This window comes from Kogia breviceps, chromosome 4, assembly GCF_026419965.1.
Source record: "Kogia breviceps isolate mKogBre1 chromosome 4, mKogBre1 haplotype 1, whole genome shotgun sequence".
Classification (NCBI taxonomy): Eukaryota; Metazoa; Chordata; class Mammalia; order Artiodactyla; family Physeteridae; genus Kogia; species Kogia breviceps.
Window position 1 is genome coordinate 176,775,497 of NC_081313.1, and position 23,125 is coordinate 176,798,621.

The window sequence follows — 23,125 nt, forward strand, 5'->3', positions numbered from 1 at the left end:
GAGCCTGGAAATTATTCGAACTAGCCAATCCTGAAGTCTCTTGAACTTGCCTACCCTGCCTCGCCCATCCCTTCCTGTGGAAACCACAATAAGGGCTCTGGCCCATGCTTTTCTCCTTCTGCCTCATGACCCACCCTGGTGCTTCCCCATGTGGCCCTGCGTGCAGAGGCGTGCCCCCTCCTGAGTAATAAACTCTTCTCTTGAAGGCGGTTGTCTCTGTGTCTGTCACCTCACCATACCTGATTAAAACAAATCCCAGATACATTTTTAAACAGGCGAAAGGTGAAAGGGCACAGGGCAGGGTCAGGGGAGAAGGCATCTGCCCTGCCCTTGGGGCACACAGTCTCCTCTAGTGATAATTTTCCAGGCTGGGCGTGTGGTTTAAGGATCCGCTGTGTCCCTCCCTACTGCTGAGCCATCATGGTCACCACATGGCAGCAGGCCCTTGTCTGTGCGTGAGCAGAAAACACATACACGTTTGGACTGGTGCGTCAGTAAAGCTGCCTTTCCTGAGAAAGGGAGATGCTTAAAAATTCAGGACACAAGACTATTTCTCAAAAACTTACAAACAGGGCCAGGACAATGATGCCCTCTTTCGCCACTCAGGTATGGGTGGCAGGTGACCTGGATTCTAATCTAGGTTCTGTCTCTGCCTTTCTAGAGGAGGTACGGATGATGATGGTGGTGGTGGTTAGTAATAATAATGATTTGAACAGGAGAGCATCATCCCTCTTTTGCAGAAGGGGACACTGAGGATCAGAGAGGTGAATTCACCCTCCTGGCAGGTCACACAGCTGGTCTGTAGGAGAGCTGGGATTCGAACTCTGGCCTGTGGGACTCCAGTTTCAGCCACTGTGGGACTCTGCCCCTGAGGAGGACAGAGCCAGGCTGTGCTGCTGTTTGTGTTAGTGTCTGGCCCCCACCTCCACTGGACTGGGGGCCCTCAGTCCTGCTGTGACTCTGACACATAGTGCTCACTAAACGCCTGTTGAGGGCATAACCAAAATCACGTCTGGAGGGATGAAAGCAGAGGGAAGGAGATGGAGGGACGTCTGGGTTCAGAGGCTCTGCACACCCAGAAAACCCTCTATGATATTGTGATTTACAAGGAATATATACTTGGTCTTTGTCCCTGGTCCTGGCACAGGCTCCTAAAACCCTGGGAATTTGCTAAGTGAGGAGAGGAATAAAGGTGTCTTTGTTATGTTAATGAGATGACTTTTGGAAAGCCCCCACCCCCCTCATCACCTAAGGATGGTGCTGCTTGCCGGGGACTCAGTCCTGTGATGAGAGGGTTGGAACTTTCAGTCCCAGCCCCAGACCTCCGGGAGGGGAAAGGGCTGGAGGTTGAATCTCAGTGGCCCTGTTCACCACTGTGTCCCCAGTGCTGGGGTGGGGGGCCCTTGCTCCCATGCCGGCCTGGTGGTGAGTGAAAGGACAGGCAGGCCGAGGGACCACCTCTCAGAGCCTAAGAACCCCCTGCTGTGTGGCCTGCGCTGGGTGGGCTGCCCTCTAGCGGCCGTCAGGGGGGCTCCCGAGGGCATATCCGCCACCACCACCAACCCCCGCCTCCCCTTTCCCGCCAACACTGCCCAGGCCAACCTGGGACTCACTTTGATCTCGATCTGCTCTTCCATCTCCTTGCTCTTCATGGCTGCGTACTCCTTCTCCAGCCTGCAGACGGGAGGGCAGACGTGCTCACTGTCCCACCCTCGGAGACCCCCTTTCCGCCAGCACCCTGGCCTCCCGGTACTGACCTCTTCATCTTCTTGGGGTTGTACTTGACCTGGTAAGCCTTGAGGATCAGCTTGTCCGGGCAGCTGTCGAACTGATGGGGGATTACCCTCTGGAAGTACTGTGGGGACACGGGTGGTCACGGACACACGGGCCCTGACTGCCTGGGGCCACCCGAGCCCCTGCGGCACCCTGCCTCCCTGGAGCAGGGCCTGGGCACACCAGGAGGGACGGCCAGAGCCAGTCGGCCTGGGCCCTCGCCATCACCTGGCCTGTTGTGTGGATCGAGTGAGAAGGAGCTGCCTGCAGCCAGGACTCTGTTTGCAGGGGAAGCGGGCTTCGGGAGCTCCTGAGGGCGAAGGCCAGGTGTGGGTGTGGGTGGGGTCCGAGCACAGAGGACCTTCACGGAGGAAGGGGGAGACATGCCGCTGCCCCAGGGCAGTGAGAGGAGATGGAAGAGGCTGAAGGATCGGGGTGGTGCGGAGGAAGCCAGAGGGAGGACCCCCCAGTGGTCTGCCTGCTCGCCTGGGGCCCCGGGAACCTCCGCAAAGAGTTAAGCGCAAGCTGCCGGGTGGACACAGCTTGCTGCAGTTCGGGGCCAGGCTGGCTCCCACTCCCTAGCCCAGCTGGCCCCCTCTGGCAGCTGCGGACAATGGATGCCCGTGTTCGTGGACACAACTGTGGCCTTTGTGCATTCTTCCCTGAAGCACCAGCTGGAGGACGCTGGGAGGGGGCGGGGTCCTGCATGATGGGGACATGGCGGTGAGATGCAGGCCGGCCTCTTCTCAGCAGGCAGGGCAGCTGGGGTAGGCTGTGGTGGGGCAGGGCGAGAGTCTGCCCCAGCCCCCTCACTGCCTCCTGTGCCCTCGCCCGGCCTGGTTGCTGGGGCCAAAACCACACCCAAGGCCTTCTGGTTTGGCCAGTATTACTATTTGCCATGTTAGGCTCTGGGGACACAGAGCTGGGGGCAGGTGAAGCGGGGGGACTCCCAGGGCTTGGCCTGGGCCTTCCTCTCTCCCTGCTGCCAGGCTGCTGGCCCTGGGCTGTCTGGCAGAGCCTGGGGCTCCTCGGGCACCCCCCAACTCCGGTCCTCCATGGAGACCTTGGGGGGGCAGAGGTGATGGGAAAGGATCAGGGCGCTCAGGAAGTCCAGGGCCTCCCCATCTCTCAGAAGGGCTCCACCCGCCCAGGTGCCCCTGCTGGGGGGCAAGCCTGCCCGCCCTGGCCCACCTGGGACATCCCCTCCATGTCCAGCTGCATCAGCTCCATCTGGTTCACCTGCAGCAGGGCAAGGCCCACCCGGAACACGATCTCCAGGCCCTGCGAAGGAGGCGGGGGAAGTGCATCTCTGGTCATGCTCCTGGGGAGCCCTCTGACCCTCCCTGAGCCCTGGAATCGTTTCCACTGGGGGCGTGAATCACTCCACCCAGAGCGGCCAGGAGAGGAGGGGCATGTGGCCCTCACCTCGTACATGAAGATGTCAAAGACGCGCGTGGCGACGGGCAGTGGGAAGGTGGTCAGGAAGAGCGTGAGGAACCAGGAGGAGGCGTACATGGACGTGTGGAAGCTCTGGGAGCGGAAGTGGGTGTTCAGGTCCGGGAGCTGCTCCTGGGGTGCAGGGGGAGGCCAGGCACCATGAGGAGGGTGCTGGGCACAGCTGTCAGCACTCACCGGCTCCCTCCAACGGCAAGTGCTAGGCCTCAGTGCCTGCACCTCCAGGGAGCCTTCCCTGACCTGCCCTGGGCAGCCCCCCGCGCTGTCTCTGGGTGGGGCGGCAGCACCCCGGAGCTCTGAGCAGCACTAGGTGGGGACATGCGCAGGGATGGCAGGAGGCCCAGCTGCCTGGGGGACCCTCACCACCGCCCCCCACAGTGCTCCGTGCTTTGTGCCCGGCAACGCTCAGGGGATGCCTGTCTGACTGGTCTGAACTTCAGACTGCTGGAAAGCGACAGAAACTGGGGGAACTGAGGCTGGAGAAGGCGGTAGGACCCCCTGGAGGTCCTTCACTGGGAGAACAAACCCTCGGGCTGTCCCCAGGCCTGCCCTGGGCTTCCCGACTCAGGAGCTCTCTGGTGGCGGCCAGCTCCTTCGCCACGGGAGCTCTCAGCTCCCCAGCCTGGGGCGGAAGTGTTCCTCCCCTGTGGCCCTGGAACACCTGCTTGCTGGCACTACGGGTCCCCTCGACCGACAGCACCTCCCCATCCCCTGGGCCTGAGGAAGGGGGCTTTCATGACTGGGCGCGTCCTGCCCACTGTGGCGCAGAGCTGCACAGCAGGCGTGTGTGCGCGCGCGTGTGTGTGTGTGTGTGTGTACACACATGTATACTGGCTCTCTCTGCCAGCCAGGAGCGGGCCCTGTGGGACTGCTATTTATAAACAGAGGCGGCTGCGGTTCTCCAGTAATCAGCAAAGGCAGGCAGACAACACCTTCCCTCCTTCTGCCACACCGGGGAGCAGACAGGAGGGAGCTGTGGGTGTGTCTGAGCCAGGCTGACTTCTCCACCCTGGCCGTAATGGCTCTGTGAGCCCCGAGCTCTGAGGAGCCCCCACTGGAAGGGGCTGGCCCCTGCCTGGTCCCTCAAAGCATCCTTCAGGGCAGTGCTTTATGGCCCCTTGGGGAGTAGAGCCCTTCTCTGAGTTGGAATCTCTGGATGTGATTTCTCAGGCGTGGAATTTTCAAAGAGACTCACTGGGACGGCCGACGTAAGCACCCGTATGTGTGGGCTGGTGGAGAGGAGGGGGCAGGCGGGACCGCCCCTGGGCCCACTCACCTGTAGCATGTACTCGAACTGGTAGATGCAGAGCCCCAGCTCTGCCATGCTGGGCTTGAAGAGCTCCCGCAGGCGGTACTCCTGCATCAGCCGCACAAACACGCAGAAGGCCTCCTCCTCGGGCATCTGGGGGTGGGCGGGCAGGGGGTTGTGAGTGGGGGTGGGGGGGCACCCACTGCTCTTCTTATGGCTTTGCTTGTCTCTACTCCATTTACTTTTATTGAACGTGGACAGTGCCGGGCTGCCCGGACCCACACAGCAAACCTCTCCGGTAAATATCATCACCCTGTTTCAATGACAGGAAGCCTCCTGAGGCTGAAGTCACCTGCCCAAGGCCGCCTGGCAGGAAACAGTGGAGCTGGGACTTGAACCCCAGGTCTGGCCACCTCCAGAGCCCACGGTGGAGGCATCCTCTGGTCCATTCCCAGCCGTCTCCATTCTCCCCCTCTTAAGCCTGCTGGATTCTCTGGAGGAAACCCGGAGCCCCATAAACATCACACTGGCTGACCTAAGCCTGAGTGTCCCACCCAACCCTGGGAGGTGATGGAGGATGGCCTACCCCTCCCTCCAATCTTGGGACAGGATAGGGGACAGAACAGGTGGCCAGCCCTCTGTGTTCACCCCCTGGGGGCCTGGCTGGGAGACTGTCAGAGGTCACAGGTGGACACAGGGAGGTTCTGACCTAGGAGGACACCGGATGGAGGTAACACTCTCCTTTTGTCCACCTCCTGGGGGCAGACAGAGCCAGGATGGGCCAGGCCCAGGCCACCTACCTGCATGAGGAGCAGGCCCACGATGAAGGCGCTGCCCTGGCAGTAGCCCACCTCCCGGTCCACCAGGGAGTAGGCCTGCGAGGGAACACACGCGAGTCAGGGCAGGGTGCTGCCGGGCCTGGTGACCGCAGCGGTTCTCCTTGGGCCAGGGGGCCTCACCTTCATGACGTTGAAGAGCACCTCCTGGCCCAGGCTGTCCTGGCCCTTGAAGAACTCGTGCTCCGGGTAGGTGCGGGCGATGTCCCTGCGGATCAGCTTCTCGCAAGGTGAGGACATCTTGAGCAGCTCCGAGTACTGGTTCTTGACTGGCATGTCCGTGGCGCTGCACAGGAGCTGCCACACGATGGCCCGGAAATGGTGCGGGATGCCCTTGCGGATCAGCTCCTGGTGACAGGGTCAGAGAGGGGGTGGGGGGGTCGGGGGGTGCGATGGGGAGGCCGGGCTGGACCCCGTCCCAGCGCAGCCTCCCCACGGCCGCCCAGCCCGGCCTCTGAGATTGGGTCCACCCATGCCTCACCCGGGGCCCAGAGCTCGGCTGAGCCACTGCACGGCACACGGCAACCACGGGGCTGAATGTGCCGTCCCAGCCCATCACGGAACTCATGGGCGGGAAGCAAGTGGGTACCTGGGGTACCAGCCCCTCCCTGATCTCCACACCCATCCCCCCGGCCCTGGCAAGGCACCCTGAAAGTGCCCACACACCTCCAGTCCTGCCCTTTGCTCGTGCTGGGGCCCCTGGAAGACCTTGCCCAACCCCCGGCCGCCCGGCCAGCCCTGCCTCCTGCGCAACCTTGAGCAGCTTCTCCTTCCTGCGCCGCCACTCCTCCCACTCGTTGGCGATCCGGCCCCACAGGATCCATGTGTCCTCCTCCAGGTGGCTTAGGTTGGAGGAGGCCGAGGAGCTGGACACCAGCGAGGAGCCGCTGTTCCGCCGGGAGCCATTCATGGAGCGCATGGACTTGGAGTCGGCTTCCAGGAGCCTGGGTGTGGCGGGGGGGGGGGGGGGAGGGGGGGAGGGTGGAGGCTGCAGGAGCTTCCCACCCTGGCCCCTGGGTCCCAAAGAGCCTGGCCCCTCCTCCCTGGGGTCCCAGAGGATACCAGGGATTGGGTCTAAGTTGTTTTTCCTGAGCGGCACTTGCTGAGTGACTTTGGCCAATGCCCTAACCTCTCTGAGCCCTGGTCCTGATCCTGGGAGACCTGGAGAGGCTGCCATTCATGTGTCCCATTCTGTGCCCAGCTCTGGGCTGAGAAGCACGGGGAGTAGCTCATTCAGTCTCGTACCAACCCTGTGGGGTGGGTTTTGTAAAGATTTGTTTACAGACGAGGTACAGAGAGGGTGAGATGCTGGCTGGGGGCCCCCAACTAGCAAGGGGTTGCATGAACCACCTATTTCTGAGGCTTTGACATCTGGGGCCTCCCTGACAGGAGGGACTGCCCCTCCCAGGCCTAGCAGACTCCAAGAGATAATTAAGGACTTGCCTGCTAGTGCACTTTTCGTATGCAAACCAACCAATCTAGAACCTACAAACCACCCACCTCTGTTAGGCTCTTGCACTCAGGGCCACTATCCTCCAGCCGGATCACCCCAGGGCCAGGTACTAGACAAGTGGGCCCGGCCCCTATGCCCGCAGCTCGCTGAAGGTATTCAGACTAGCCAGTCCTAAGCCTGCTTGCCCTGCCTCACCGTTCCTTCCGGCAGAAACCACAGTAAAGGCTCCTGCCCACATTTTCTCGCTCCCTCTGCCTCCTGACTGGCCCTCGTGCTTCCCCGGCTGGCCCTGCATGGTGCCTGGCGTGTTGTGCCCCTCCTCTTGGAATCTGTGCATAACAAACTTTTTTTGTTTGTTTTTTTTTTTGGCCGTGCCGTGCGGCATGTGGGATCTTAGTTCCCTGACCAGGATTGAACCCGTGCCCCCTGCAGTGGAAGCATGGAGTCTTAACCACTGGACCGCCAGGGAAGTCCCCAAACTGTCTTTTTAATGGCAGTCATCTCCTGACCTGCTGGCCTCGCCATACTGGCATAATAATAAAACCTACACTTTAAAACAGGGGGTGGGCCAGAGGAGAAGTGGGAAGGGCCAACTCCAGAGTCAGAGGATTTACTCTTCCCTTCAACAAAGGCTAAAGAAGTGAAGGCCAGGTCCACTGGGCCCCCTGATACCGTGGCCTCCTCAACTGAATGGGAGAACCATCTGGTGGGAGGTGATGGCAGACATCCTTGTCAAGCCTCTGGTGGGAGCTGTCACTTGGCCCAGGGCCAGGTCTAGCTCTGACTGTGAGGTGGCACCAGCAACTTGTTTGGGGCCCAGGCTGTACCCCTGGAGCCTCTCCCTTTCCCTCAGGTCCCAACTCACCGGTTCTGCTCTTCGAGTTTGGCCAGCAGCTCTAGCTCATCGGGGCTGAGGTTCTCAGAATCAGAGGTGGGGGAGCAGGTGGGGGCCGACAGGGCCTCCTGGGACGAGGAGTCGGGGCTCAGAGTGGGGCTCGCCATGGTGGGCAGGCTCCTCAGCCGTGAGCAGGGCCAGGTCACAGCTCTGTCTGCGGACCAGAAACATGTGTGGTCAGCTTTGGGCAGGGTGCCCACCCTGCCCCACCGGCTCCGGACCAGTGAGCCTGCTGGTCACCCAGAGACATTTCCGCACCGTGGGCTGCCCACTCGGTCACTCCTCACCCCACGCAGCCCAGTCTAGCTGGCGGCCTGGCCGGCTCCTTCTGCTCCAGGGGCTGGCGATAGGGTGTCCCTGACTTTGCAGTCCAGATGCCTGCATGCAGCCAGGAGGGTAACGGCCAGCGCCTGAGCTGTCCCGCTGTCCCTGCACATGAACACCAAGTCTCAACTGACATCCTTGAGTCTTCAGCAGGGCCAGGGGCCAAGGCTCCCCGTCACACTCAGGGTCCCTGCTGCAACCTTGGGGGTGCCGATGCCCCCGCTTTGGTGGCTGTTCCTGACAGCTTTGGTCCCTGTCCCCAGCTGTGGCCTTTCCTGGGAGCCCTGCCTCAGCATCTGACCTTCCCTGTCTCATCAACCAAAGTGGGCTGCTGGCACAACCAGAAGCAATTATTCTCTACTGTTAATTGTCTGGTGCGGCCAATGGCCAGAAGAGTCAACTCCCCTTCGGCTGGGAAGCCAGGGACATGTCAAAGTGCTAGGAATCTGTGCTCTGATGGCCTCAGAGTGAGAGCTACAGGCTCTGATCAGTATCCTGATCTTGGATCAGGATACTGTGCCGGGTGGGTGCTGGCCCATCTCTCCTACTCCTCCTGGGGATGGTCCAGCCCCACCCTCCTGGGAGCTTCAGGGACACTGGCTCCAGCTTAGCACTGTGCCGAAAGCAAAGGCTCTGGACTCAAACGGAACAGCGTCTGAAGTGTGGCTCTCCTTGGACCTCACCTGACCTGGCTCTGACAGCTCAGCCACAGAGGGGCCCTCGCCCAGTTCCTGGAGAGGGGGCATCTGGTCTCCAGGCAGCAGGAGGACAGTCACAGGACAAAAGCAGCCCATTTTGCACCTGCCTGGCACCCTCAGGTCACTGAGCACCTTCCCACAGCCCAAGCTCAGCCCCCAACCAAACCTGAGGGTCCACAGGTCAGCTGGACTTGATCCTGGCCATGCACTTGATTCTAGTCTCCTTCCCTTGTGCTCTCCTGTCAAGGGGCAGGGGGGCACCATTTTTCTTTCACCTCATGGGGGGCTCATAACCCTCCCACCCCAGGACTCTGTGGCTCCCCAAGGCCACTGGTTCTGCTTCTGGCCCCTGAGGGCCCCCCGAGTTTGTCAGGTACTGAGGGCTCTAGCTTTTGGTGAGTGATACAAATTCTAGGCAATGGCTCCCATCAGAAGCAGAAGACCTTTTCCTCCTGTTTCCCAGCTGGCCGGGGACAACCTGCCCCAAAGACCAAGCCATGGTGCACCACCAAGCCAGGAGTTAATCATTCCTGAGAGAGGGACAGTGGGGGCAACTCTGGGGCTTCCTGCAAAGTCTGTGGCTGGCCCGGGGCAGAGATGGGCCATGGGCAAGGAGTGCTGACTTGGAAGGATCTCTCTGGGCAGGGAGGGGCTGGGAAGGCCGCGTAGGTTTCCCAACTTCAGAGCTGGGAGAGGGGAGTAGGTGGTGGAGGTGAGGATTGGAGCCCCATAAGCACAGCTGGATTTGGGATTAGTGGGGGCCTCAGAGACAAAGACCACACGTGGCCAGGGCTGGGGCTGGGGTCCACTGTCTCCGTGCTGAGCCCAGGGGACTCCAGCCTTAGAAGCGCATTGCCTCCCCCCCCACAACCCCAACCCTGGCCTGCAAAGAGCCCAAGAGAATGGTTCAGCTCTGGGTTTCCGATTAAAAGAAACTACTAGGGCAATCCACTAGCAGAGTTTGCTCAGATACTTATCACAAATTAATGTGTATTTCATACAAGAAATAAAATGTATTCAATACCCAGGGCTTAAATTTGCAGTCTGAGAGGCAGAACCTTCTGGTCCCTCAGGAACTTTCTCTTGACTCATCCCCATACTCTCTAAATGCTGCGCAGCCCCAGAAGCCATCCTCCTGATGTATGCACAGAGACACACTCCTTCACACTCACACAGACCCACAACCTCACACCCCCCACACTCAGATACATTCACACACTCACACTTACCCACAACCTCACACCCCCCCACTCAGATACATTCACACCCACACACTCACACTTACCCACGACCTCACACCCCACACACTCAGATACATTCACACTCACAAACCACCTCACAGTCTTGCGTGCACATGCACACATGCTCTAACATACACTCACACACAGTCGCACACCTACACGCTCAGATACGCAATCACACACTGTCTCACACCCACACACCCCTTTGCCCATACGTGCACACGTACACACACACACGCACACTTCCTGCACTGACCAGCTCTCGCCATGCCTGGAACCGAGTACATACGGATGGACATGGGCTCTCTGTCCTCCTAGCTCTGAGAGCAGCCCTGTCCCTTCTCCAGAGCACCTGGATTCTTACTGCCTCAGTCCCTCCTTCCCTGGCGCTTATCCCTTCATGACCTCGGTGAGTTCACTTTCAGGACTTAAATGACCAGATACATGTCGGTGATTGTGACACCCTCGTCCCCAGCTTTTCCTTTCTCCTGAGCACCAGCCAAGATTGCCAACTGGCTCCAGACTGGCTCAATCAGATCCACCACCGGGGTAGGAATCACCACCGTCTGGGTCCCTGCTACTTCTGCGACCAGCACTGAGCCTGGTACAACCTGAGAGTCGAGAAATATTGGAGGAAGAGAACCTGCCTGCCCACCCACCGGTATTTCCTTAGTGCCAGTCAGGTCCTGGGCACCATGATGAGGGCTGAATACTGCTGGGCAAAGACAGAAGCAGCCCCTGCACGCCCAGAGTATACGGGGGTGGGGGGCGGGAAGAGACCAAGAGATGATCACCTGCACTTTCTATTACAGATTGAAATGCATGGAATAAAAGATGAGGTAGAGTGGAAAACAGTCTGGCAGTTCCTCAAAAAGGTAGACAAAGAGTTGCCAATATGACCCAGCAATTCTGCTTCTAGGTTATCTACCTGAGAGAATGGAAAACGTACATTCACAGGAAAACCTGTACACAATTCTTTTAAAATTCATTTTCTTTTTTTTTTTTCCTGGCTGGGCCGCACGGCACGTGGGATCTTAGTTCCTCAACCAGGGATCGAACCAGCGCGCCCTGCATTGGAAGCGTGGAGTCTTAACCACGAGACCTGCATGGAAGTCCCACCTGTACACGATTGTTCACAGCAGCACGATTCACAATAGCCAAAAAGTGGAAACAACCCAAATGTCGATGGATGAATGGATAAATGAAATGTGGTCCATCCAGACAATGGAATGGTATTCAACCACAAAAAAGAAGGAAACTGATGTTTTTCAGTGAACTCTTTCCTGGCAAACCACCCCCTGCCCCCGACCACCTCCAGGGTTCTGGCTCACTTCTCTCCCCTCTCCCCCCAAATACCTACCCCTATACCCTAGCCCAAGACACATTCTATGGCAATTCCTACTAATACATGCCTGCCTGCCCTACTGGGTCATGAAGCTTCTGGGGGCAAAGGCCTATCTTCTTAAGTTTCTACTCCAAGCCCCTTATGCAGCACCTGGCCGTTAGTAGGGGCTCAGTCCATGTCTGCTGGATGAAGGAAGAGAAAAACCCCTGTGCTGCTCAGCCAGGTGATCAAGGCCAACACCATCAGTGATAAGTCATGTTGAGAGCATGTGCACTTGATACGCTGACATGAGAAGGGCACTTCATCTCTGGGCCTTTCTCCCCAAGACTATGAGAAAAACATGTGACCAATCCAGATTAGAAGACACTTTAGAAAATTCCTGACTAGTACTTCTCAAAACTGTCAAAGTCATCAAAAACAAGGAAAGCCTAAGAAAACTGTCCTAGATTAGAGGAGCCTCAGGAGACGTGAGGACAAGATGTCCTATGGGATCCAGGAAGGGGTCCTGGGAAAGAAAAAGGAAATTAGGGAAAAACTAAGGAGATCTGCATAAAGTATGGACTTTAGTTAATAATAATGTATCAATATTGGTCCATTCATTATAACAAACTTACCAGACGATGTTACTAATATGGGGAAACTGGCTGTGAGTATGGGGTCTGTGGGAATGCTTTGTACTATCTTCTCAATTTATCTTTTTTTCTTAAGAAATGATGAGAGATTACATCTATTTATTTATTTATTTTTGGCTGCTTTGGGTTTTCGTTGCTGTGCGTGGGCTTTCTTTAGTTGCGGCGAGCGGGGGCTACCCTTCATGGCGGTGTGTGGGCTTTGCATTGCAGTGGCTTTTCTTGCTGCAGAGACCAGGTTCTTGGCACGTGGGCTCAGTAGTTGTGTCTCGCGGGCTCTAGAACACAGGCTCAGTAGTTGTGGAGCATAGACTTAGTTGCTCTGCAGCATGTGGGATCTTCCTGGACCAAGGCTCGAACCCGTGTCCCCTGCATTGGCAGGCAGATTCTTTTTTTTTTTTAATTTTTTTTTTAGCAGTACGCAGGCCTCTCACTGTTGTGGCCTCTCCCGTTGCGGAGCACAGGCTCCGGACGCGCAGGCTCAGTGGCCATGGCTCACAGGCCCAGCCACTCCGCGGCATGTAAGATCTTCCCGGACCGGGGCATGAACCCGCATCCCCTGCATCGGTAGGCGGACTCTCAACCACTGCGCCACCAGGGAAGCCCTGGCAGGCGGATTCTTAACCACTGCGTCACCAGGGAAGTCCTGATCTTCTCAATTTTTCTGTAAAGCTAAAACTGTTTTGAAAACTAAAGTCTATTTTTAAAATTAAAAAAAAAAAAAAAGAAGATTCTGTACCAGGGTAGACAGAAAAGTAAAGGACAGTTTTATAACATGTGAGAGGTGCCCTAGCGAGTAGAGAGTTGCTCACTGGGTCTCCTGACGAGGCCGTAGAGGAAGAAAGGTTTGCATTTGGATTTCTTTTCTCTTTCTTTTTCTTTTTTTCTTTAAATATTGAGTGACCAAAGTATTTTTTAGAAAATCATTTCATTTTATTTTCACTGAGCAGCTTGCGGGATCTTAGTTCCCTGACCAGGGACTGAACCCGCTCCCTCAGCAGTGAAAGTGCAGAGTCCTAACCACTAGACCGACAGGGAATTCCCTGCACTTGGATTTCTGATTCCAGAGCCTTTGCCCCAAGTTGATCAGCTGAGCTGTCACTCTGCATTCAATGACTTTAGAAACAACCTACGTAAAACACCGAGTGCAGTGAGCGCTCAGTAAATGTTACTCTTTTTCAACAGGGAGAGTGAGTGAGTGTGTGTGTGCCATCTTTCAGAGGCAGGCAGAAGACCCCAAGACTCCTTTAATTTTGCTTTCCTACCTACCCCGCCTCCATACCCCACCCCCTACCAGCCCAGCTTCTGATCCTCTACCTCTAATGATTATGGGGACCCAGAGTAATTTCTAAATCTGAAGCCTTGAAAGATGCCACGTGACCCCATCTGCCCAGACTGACAGACTATCAGCTGGGCCACTCAGACCACCCCGACTCCTGGGGAGACGGCCTGACATCTCCGGGTCTTTTCCTTGGCCATGGGGTGGGCATTTGATGGGCGAGCTGACCCTCAGGTAACAAGGACGGCTGCTGGAATTCGGCAGTCACTGTCGGCCCTCCTCTTGTCCCCAGTTCTAGCCGCTCCTCCGTGCCACTCCGGTGTTTCCACATCCATGTACCTTCCTCCATGGCTGTGTGTGTGGATAAATGATCCCAGATCTCTTGGCCTCCTGGGAGGACTTCAGGGCCAGCAGCCTGGGTTCAAATCCCTCCTCACCTACTTTTCTACCTTTCTGATCTGGGTACAGTGTGCTTTGTCTCAGTTTCCTCATCTGAAAACAGGGCTGATGATAGTACCGACCTCACAGGTTTTGTTGGGAGGAATAGATGAGCTAAAACCTGTCAAGTACTTAGTTCAGGAGCTGGCCCATGACATTTATTTCCCCCTGGGTGGGAAGTTCCATGAGGGCAGGGGCTGGCTAGCCCACTAGTGGATCCCCAGAGTCTAGTGTACCATCAGGCATCTGATATTTGTGGACTGAATAAACAAACTTCCCCTCCTCAGCAGGCCCACCCCTTATGTGGCAGCCCTGTTTAAATATTAAATGCAATAAAACTAAAATCATTGTTATTGGTAGTAACAGCAGCAGAGGCAAGTACCTTCAGGCTAAAATCAGCTGTGGAAGGACCTGTGGAATCCCTTCTGACCTACAAAAAAAGTTTACTACCTTGCATGTCAGCAGCTACTTTCTGCCATCATCACAGGTTCCTTCCTGGCAAATCCCTGATTTCTTTATATTTCAGTATCCCTGACAATGACAAAGGAAACAATTTAAAGCCCTCATAAGCCTTCCAGGGACAGGTGGATAAGAGAAGTGGCATCTTGTAAAGGCTCTCGGCTCTTCAAAGCCAAGATGGTATCTTTCCTGCTGCAAAGGCTGGCTGGGCCAGGGTCCAGGGCATGGTGGGTTGGCCCTGCCTTTGGGGGCTCTCCAAGCAGATGGATCTGACCTCTTTCTGCAGAAGAGATCCAGGCCCTCTTTCAGAAGTGGGTGAGTAGGGAGGACTGTCAGCTCCTAAAATCAACCAAGTGTCTACTGAGCATCTGCTACGTGCCCTGTTCTCGCCTAGGACTCAACCATGAACAGACACGTGCCCTGCCCTTGTGGGACTCTTGGGCTGGGAGATAGCCCTCAATGAAACAATCTCACAGGGACTTCCCTGGCAGTCCAGTGGTTAAGACTCCATGCTTCCAATGCAGGGGGCACGGGTTCCATCCTCGGTAGGGGAACTAAGATCCCACAGGCCGTGTGGCATGGCCAAAAGATAAACAACAACAACAATAACAAACAATCTCACAGACACATCATGGTGCACTGAGAAATGAAAGAAAAGTGCCAGTGGGGTTCTTGAAATCTCCCTGGAAGTGATCAATCTCTTCCCCAGCCCCGGTGAGTTGTTAGTTCTCCTAACTAACCTCCCTCTTGCCCTCTGTTTGGCTTCTAGAACATGTGTGCAGCAGACGTCCCTGGGCGGGGCAGGGGGTGGGTGTTTGCTGCCTTTCCAAGTTCAATTCCAAATACTGGTCCCTTTGACCAGGGAGCGTCCCATGGCATGTGCCCCTTGGATGGCATTTGGGACACGAAGGCCTATAGGATGAAACCCACCAAACAAGGCACGCTTCCCTGCATGCACCATACTTGCTCCTGTCGCCTGGGCCTCTTCCAAGCACTTGGGCTGCCTGGAACACCCCTCCCTGCTACACCTGCCCAGAGAGCTCCTCTCCCAACTTGTGTGTCATCTCTGCTCCATCTTCCCTGATGCCCCGGGGATGTGCCGGGCCCTTTTCTCTGCTCCACAGCATGCTGTCCATTCATCTGTCTTCCGCTTCCACACGGGATGGGATGGTAAGGGCACGGGCTGGAATGCTGGTTCCTCCGGATGGTTTGGGGGGATTAAATGAGATAGTATGTCAGTGGGGCTTGGTACAGGGCCTGGTGCGCCGCACGGCCTGATCAGTGTGCACTCCTGGTTTCAGCTCTTGCCTGTTGACGTGGAGAGGGTCTTTAGATGCAGGGCAGGGGCGACCCCTGATGATCCTTCACAACCCCAGCCCCTGACTCGATTCCCAGTACGTGGTGGGGGCCTCATCCGGAACAAGAGGAAACTAGAGCACAATCCTCCATTCCCCCTGCACCCATCAAAAGCACATGCACAAAGACCCGGCCCTGGCCCCCCAGTCTAGGGTAAAGGGCACTGATGTCTTTCACCAGCCCTTCCCGAGAGCCTTCTCGTGTTTTCCTAAGGAGTCCATAGTCTATCCCGGGGAGGCTTCTGACCCCACTGCATCTGCACAAAGTCCCCCCTGGGGAGGCTGTGGAGTTTGTTTCCTGTGTGCCTCGTGACCTTCAGAAGTCTCCTCGTTCACTCCTCCCTTCAGCACGTGGGCAGAACAAACCTCTCCCCGCCCAGCGTCAGAGGTCTACGTGGGGTGTGGGCACTGCCAGCAAGCAGGCACCCGACTGCCTTCTGCCCCCCTGGGAGGTCCCTGTGGGGCCACACATCCCACAACCAACTGTCTCTTAGCCCTGATGTAAACTGGCTCAGCCACGGAAAGACAGCCATTATCCACTGAGGCATCAGCTAATTCCAACCAGGGGCCCAGGATGCCCAGTGACTCTGCTAGCACCCACAGGTAGGCGACTGCCCTCCTGGACCCCACTGACCCCTTCCACATGGTGCCCAGAGGGCATTCAGCGCCACATCCTAACCTCTCTGGCTCCCCTGAAGTACAAAGTCCTGGTCTCAGGATTTCTCTCCCCATTTTCTAGATGGGTAAGTCAAGGCCCCAAGCATAGATGCGCTTTTCCCCAGAGCCATCCAGAATCCACTGGTAAATATCCACAAAAAAGCCTGGGCGTGTTCCTCTGGGGTTTTCCAGGCATGCTTATGTCAGACAGGCAGCTCTGGCCTGATCTGGATTCCCCTCAGGCAGGACCTGGGGCTCCTTCTCAGTCCCTGCGGTCCTGGCCGCGCTGTCTCACCAGTTCTGTGATCTGCCCTCCCTTTGACTTGCCTCATCCCAACCTGCAGTCAAACCAAACCACCTGCAGTAGACCACAGAAGCCCAGGGGAACCCACAGGTTGGACCCGAGGGTGTGGGCTGTAGGGCGGGAAGAGCCACTACACCTGGAAAGACATGACGAAATGGGTCCCCCAGATCCATCCCAGCCCAGCTGAGGGGAAAAAAGCCAAACCGACTCCTCACTCGTGTTCCACCCAAGCCTCTTCAGCACATTTTTCCCTTCTGAAAATATTCCTTAACAAAGAGCTGTCTGCTTCTGGCAGGCCCAAACCCAGCCCCACTGGGTCTCAAATGCCAGGATCGAAGGAAGCTGTTTCATTTTGGCATGACACGCCGGTCGTGGGTGAAAGAGTTCTCGGGGCTGTCAGGGGCTGCCCCTGCCATCTGAGGCCAGCGGGCGTGATGGGGTCAGGATGCTGGTCCTACCAGTCTGGCCAGACTTCAGGACCGGGGCCAGGAGCAGGCGGTACCCCTACCCCTCTGCCAGGGGTGGCAGAAATCAGGGGGCAGGCAGTGGTTCTTTTGGGGAGACTGGTGTAGGAGAGAGAGGGAGCATCCTTCCCTTTGAAGAAGGGTAAAGCGGGTGAGATGAATAAAGGGGAAGAGGCCTGGGGCAAGTGTCCACAGAGGTGCTGGGAGATTCTGGGTCACCCCGCCACCTCCAGGGCCCCAACAGGGGCGCTGGTTCAGGGAGGCTGGTGTGGATGGGAAGGCTGGCTGCCTGGGGCATGGCAGGTAGCTCATGTCTCTGAGTCTCTGCCTGAGCTGGGAGCTGTTGGGGCCTCCAGGAGGACCTGGGCAGGTGAATTCCAAGGAGGGGTGCTAAAGTGCTGAGGAGCCCTGTGTGTGTGTGTGTGTGTGTGTGTGTGTGTGTGTGTGTGTGTGTTGAGGGGGGCAGGTCCCAATTGCTTGGCTTTGTGTTGGAGGTCTTAAGTTTTTCTGCGTGTGTTGGGGATCCAAGTGTCTGTCCGTGCGTGTGTGTGAAGGGCTCCTGAATGTGTGTTGAGGGGCCCAGGGTGTCTATCAGTATGAGCTGTTGGGGGTTCATTGGTTTTGCTCTGTTGCCTCCCAGATGTGTGTGTGTGTGTGTGTGTGTGTGTGTGTGCTTGTGCGCGTGAGTGGGGCCCTCACAGAGGTCGTGTCCCTTGGGTGAGGAGTGGGGGTCAGAACATCTGTTGGGAGGTCCTGAGCATGAGGTGAGGGTGGATTCTCAGGAAGTAGGGATCAAGACAAGTCAGGATCAGGGTGTGTGTGCGACGAGGACCCTGAGGAATGGCTTTCAGGGGTGCCCTTGGGCATGGGGCTGCTGGGGGTGGGAGATGGCTCAGCAGGCTGAGGTGAGGCCTGCGGGCAGGAATCTGGATTTACAGAGGCTGGGGAGGGGTCCTGTGCGGTCAGAAGGGAGGGGTATGGCTCTAAGACTGGTATCCCTGGGGGTGGGGGCAGTTCTGGGCCCAGAGATAGCATGTGAAGTGAGGGGAGGGATGGCGTGACAAGGGGTCTACAGACGAAAGGGGTCTTGAGGGATCGGGACAGAGAGAGGGCGGAGGTCCTAGGCTTGCGGGGGCGCTCCTAGGGGCCGGGTCTGCGGGGTGGGGACTGGGGGAGCCCTGAAGGGTCCGGGAAGGGGTCCTGAGGGTCAGTAAAGAGGGTGAGCGGGGGTCACGGGCCTGAGGTGGCCTCCCGGGGAGGAGGGCTCCCGGAGGAGTCATGGGAGGGGTCCTGAGGGGTCGGGAAGCGTCGGAACGAGGATGGGCAGGGGCCAGGGCCCGAGGCTGACGGCCAGGATCCGTGCTGGGAGTGCCAAGGGGTCCCGGCGCGGATTCCGGGGCGAGGGGGCCCGAGTCCCAGTCTTGCCCGGCCCCTGTGGGCCACAGCGCAGAGTCGCGGGCCTGAGAAGGCGCCCGGGAGGCCCGGCCCGCGCCGCCTACTTACCTGCGAAGAGCGAGCCGCCATAGCCATGCCGAGCCTCGCCGTCCCGGGCCGCGCCGCCGTCCCGGGCCCCGCCGCGTCGCTCGCCCCGCAGCCCGGCCCGGCCCCCTCAGCCGCCCCCCGGGACCGCGGCCACCGCCGGCTCTGTCGCTGCCATTTCACCCGCTGACAGGAGCCGCTGCCCCGCCCCCGAGGCCCAGTCAGCCAATTCACCGCCCCTAGGCTCTCTGGCTCCGCCCACCGGCCAGGAGTGACGGGGTGTCTGGCCAATCCATGGTCACTCCGTAAGGAGGGCGAGGGCCCTGGCTACGGCCAGAAGGTTGCCGCCTTTAAGGAGAGAAGCGAATTGAAATTAGGGAAGCAGTGAAGGACGAGGTGTTTTGCCTATCGGAATGTGAAATCCTGTTGATCAACACTTGGCAGGACCAATAGAAAGGAGAGAGGGGTGTGTCTCTGAGGGAAGGCTGCGTCCCTGAGGAACCCCAGACAGAGGCAGGCCAGCGTTTGGCTCCAAGCCCCGCCCAGAGCCGAGCTTTTTGCCCAATAACGAGACTTCCTGGGACGGCCATTATTATCTGCCCCTCAAACCTCGGCCATGGTAACTCTTGGGCCTCTATAAAGAAGATTGACACCTAGGGAGCCAATGACACTGAAGGAGGGCGGTGAAGTGACGCTCTCTGGCCAATGAGATCGTGTGAGGTTAGCCTCCCGGGCGGTGGGGCTTGAGGCCTGGTGGTTTGAATGAAGTACGGGAGGGGCTGAGAAGGGCGTGGCCTAGATCAGTGATGGGGCGGGGGCAGATCAGGTAGAGGCTAATGGGTTGGGTCTGAGAAGGGGCGTTGCCAGAAATCCCTTAGGCTGAGGGACCATATCTTCTCTGAGCCCGGCTCTGTGCTGAGGGCGGGGCTTTGGGTGGTCGGGGTGTCACACCGGAGGCTCAGGTCTGTCCCATTCTCTAGTCTAGGCCGGGTTAGGTATCTTCTCTGAGGCTGACAGTGTCTTATGTTCCCCGGTCAAACTCAGAGCACGCTGTTATCACTGCTTATATGGCCCTCCCATCCCCCACCCCTCCTAGATAGATGGGGGCGGGGGAAGGCACGACCTAGGTCAGGGGGTCCCGGCATTGCTGAGCAGGGGCCCACCACATGGAAACTGCTTATACATGTTTGATGAATGAATGAATGGCGGGCCCAAGATTATTAACAGGGAAGGGAAGGGTGGGGGGATCGCTCAGGCTGGGGAGGAAGATGTAGAGGCAGTTATGGATAGGGGGCAAGACTTAGAGAAAAGGACAAGTTTCCACCCCAAGATGCAGGGGTGGGCCCTGGAGGGGGGTGGGGCAGGGAAGGACCCTGTCACAGAAGAGAGGGTGACATCGTAAGTTCAAAATGGAGAGACAGAAATGGAAACGGGGGAGGCTGGCACCCAGAGTGGGGAGTGTCAGGACCTTCTAAGGTTTGAGATCTCAACCTTCTAAATAGTAGATAGGGGGTTCCTTCTGGTTTTGGGAGCGTTGAATGCCATACAGCCACGCTTTCTGCCCCTGTCCATACGTCTCCGCTTCTGTCTACACTCTGTCCCATCTACATTTTGCCTGTCTATTCTCTCTTTGTCTCTGTCTCTACTCTGAATCTGTCTACACCCTCTCTGCCGCTGTCTATACTCCATCTCTCTGTCTTCCCTCTCTCCCTCTCTCTTACTATCTATTGTACATTGCATCTATTACAATTTTGGAACTGTTAAGAAAAGCTTCCAAGCATATTTCTAAAAACTCTGTGGTAAAAATAATTACAATGAATTCCTTCTCCCCCATATGCCCATATACCCCCATACCCCATTTTTTTAAAAAGAACATATCTTCGGGACTTTCCTGGTGGAGCAGTGGTTAAGAATCTGCCTGTCAGTGCAGGGGACATGGGTTTGAGCCCTGGTCCGGGAAGATCCCACATGCGGCGGAGCAACTAAGCCTGTGTGCCACAACTACTGAGCCCTTGTGCCACAACTACTGAAGCCCACGTGCCTAAAGCCAATGCTGTGCAACTAGAGAAGCCACTGCAATGAGAAGCCCGTGCACCGTAAGGAAGAATAGCCCCTGCTCGCCGCAACTAGAGAAAGCCCACGCACAGCAACAAAGACCCAATGCAACCAAAAATAAATAAATGAAATTATATATATATATATATAAAAGAACATATCTTTGCTTCCCTGGCTGTCCAGTGGTTAGGACTCCATGCTTTCACTGCCAAGGGCCCAGGTTCCATTCCTGGTTGGGGAACTAAGACCCCACATGCTGCAGGGCCAAAAAAACAAACAAAACCATATCTTTGCCTCCCTCTCCCTTTTTTTTTTTTTGGTGGGGGGATCTTAGTTCCCGGGCCAGGGATCGAACCCATGCCCTTTGCAGTGGAAGGGTGGAGTCTTAACCACTGAACCACCAGGGAAGTCCCTATTTGCCTTCCTTCTTTTGAAGCTTATGTACTGGCCATTTCATAGTCCTTGACAAATCCAAGATGACCTTGGATTTGCAGAGTATGAAGCTGAAGAGAATCTTATGGACATTGTCCTCTGATTCCTGGGTGGACTTGGGAGGCGGCGGGGGGACCCCTATAGGCACGTTAGAGATAGGATGCAGGGTAAGTCAGGAGGGCAAGAGTGACACCAGGATGTGGTGAGGGTCAAGTAGTCACCAAAGGACCATCTCTGAGCTGACTGCCCGTGGTCCCTCAGTGCGAAGGAGTGAGGAGCCATCATAAAGGACAAATCTTGGGATTTGCCTTCAGAAAAGAACAGTTTGGTGTGACCCACAACTTCCAAGGAACAGAAGAATCTGGGCTGGTACAGGAGGTGGGGGGACGGAGGGGTCTGCAGAGGCACAAACCTGGGTGGGGTCCAAGGCCACCCAGATAGAGGTCATGACCAGATCGTTTCTGGGACCTTGCCTAGGAGATAAGTGGCATCTGGTGTCTGGGGAATAAAGTTAAACACTAGGAAGATGCACAGGGCATCTGACCCTCTCATCCTTACTCTGCTGTATTCACACAAAAGATGGTTTTATTCTGGGGACACTTTGATTCCATTTTTATAAGCACAGTGGGAAAAAAAAATCCAACACATTTCTGTTGGAAAAGACTTTTGAATCCTAAGCTGAATCTAGCCAATTAGATTGCTGGATCACTTTGCTATTCAGTGTACTGAAACCGTTCCCAATTTTTTTTTCAGTGTTCATTTTTACTTGATTGAAATCATTTTTATCAGGAACATTTTTTTCCACGTGATTTTTGCAGTAAATATTTGATTCATTAATTGGACTCTTTTTGTCCAATTTTTACCAGCTGTCAATTCTACCTCTGTGATTTTCTTTGGGGGGTGGTGGCTGTCATTTCTTCAGAGTCAAATTTTGCATATTTAAATTTATTAAAAGACTCTTCTCAGTATTTAGCAGATAAGTTTTAGCACAATCAAAAATTTTTTTCTGGACTAAGCTTTGGACTCAAAATTTGTTTGTTGGGAATATTGACTAATATGGTCTCAGACTTGATACTTTGTCTTATAAAGAGCGAAAAAGGGGACAATATATGTAGCTCCTCCTATAAAGAAATAGAGTCTGTTTCCCCATTACTTGAATTTGAGCTGATTTTATCACTTGTTCTGACCAACAGAATGCATCAGAAGTGATGCTGGGCTAGTTCTGAGCCTAGATCTTAAGAGGCTTAGCAGCTTCTGCTCTTTTTTTTTTTTTTTGGAGAATTTTTAATTGTGGTAGAATACATATAACCTAACATTTGCCATTTTAAGTGTACAATTCAGTGGCATTAGCTGCATTCACAATGCTCTGCAATCATCACTACCTACTTGCAAATTTTTTCATCATTCTCAAGTAGAAACTCTGTCCCCATGAAACAATAACTCCTCATTCCCCCCTGCCCCACCCCCAGCCCCTGGTAACCTCTGTTCCACTTTCTGTCTCTATGAATTTATCTATTCTAGGTAGTTCACCTAAGTGGAATCATACAATATTTGTATTTTTGTCTGGTTTATTTCACTTAGCAAATATTTGCAGGTTCATCCATGTTGTATTAGAACTTTATTCCTTTTTATTAAAAGCTAAATCATATTCTGATGTTTGTATGTACTATATCTTGCTTGTCCATTCACCTGTCAATGGACGCTTGGGTTGTTTCCACCTTTTGGCTACTGTGAATAATGCTGCTATGAACACGGGTGCAAAAGTATCTGTTTGAAACCCTACTTTCAATTATTTTGATATTTACCCAGGAGTGGAACTGCTGAATCCTATGGTACTTCTATGTTTAGTTTTTTGAGGAACCGCAAAAGTGTTTTCTACAGTGGCTGCACCATTTTAAATTCCCACCAGAAATGCATGGGGGTTCCAATTTCTCTACATCCTTGCCAATATTTGTTATTTTTTAAAAAAGCTATAGCTATCCTAGTAGGTGTGAACTGTTATCTCATTGTGGCTTTGACTTGCAGTTACCTAGTGACTAAATATTGAGCATCTTTTTATGTGCTTATTGGCCGTTTGTATATCATCTTTGGGGAAATGTCTATTCAAGTCTTTGGCCCAGTTTTAAAGTGAGTTGTATGTTTTTTTTTGTTGTTATTGAGTTGCAGGATTTCTTTATATGTTCTGGATATTAAGCTCTTGTCAGATATATGATTTGCAAGTATTTTCTCCCATTCTGTATGTTGTCTTTTCACCTTCTTGAAGACGTCCTTTGATGCATAAAAGTTTTAAATTTTGATGAAGTCC

General features: G+C 55.3%; 1 protein-coding gene across 6 annotated transcripts in view; it reads right to left on the reverse strand.

Moving 5' to 3' along the window:
* Positions 1 to 18,450, reverse strand: part of EVI5L (ecotropic viral integration site 5 like) — a 29,291-nt gene extending 10,841 nt beyond the window's left edge. For 3 of the 6 annotated variants that reach the window (XM_059062619.2, XM_067032912.1, XM_067032913.1), the window contains exons 1-10: positions 18,358 to 18,440; positions 7,632 to 7,815; positions 6,068 to 6,257; positions 5,437 to 5,661; positions 5,278 to 5,352; positions 4,505 to 4,630; positions 3,199 to 3,342; positions 2,965 to 3,054; positions 1,758 to 1,855; positions 1,614 to 1,674 (exon numbers count right to left, since the gene is read on the reverse strand). In XM_059062619.2, coding sequence (XP_058918602.1) covers positions 1,614 to 1,674; positions 1,758 to 1,855; positions 2,965 to 3,054; positions 3,199 to 3,342; positions 4,505 to 4,630; positions 5,278 to 5,352; positions 5,437 to 5,661; positions 6,068 to 6,257; positions 7,632 to 7,768 — 1,146 coding nt within the window. In that variant the 5' untranslated portion in view covers positions 7,769 to 7,815; positions 18,358 to 18,440. Of the gene's footprint in view, positions 1 to 1,613; positions 1,675 to 1,757; positions 1,856 to 2,964; positions 3,055 to 3,198; positions 3,343 to 4,504; positions 4,631 to 5,277; positions 5,353 to 5,436; positions 5,662 to 6,067; positions 6,258 to 6,442; positions 6,564 to 7,631; positions 7,816 to 18,357 lie in introns of those variants that run through there. The other 3 variants (XM_067032914.1, XM_059062618.2, XM_067032910.1) reach the window with 3 other exon arrangements.
* Between the last annotated feature and the right edge of the window lie 4,675 nt (positions 18,451 to 23,125).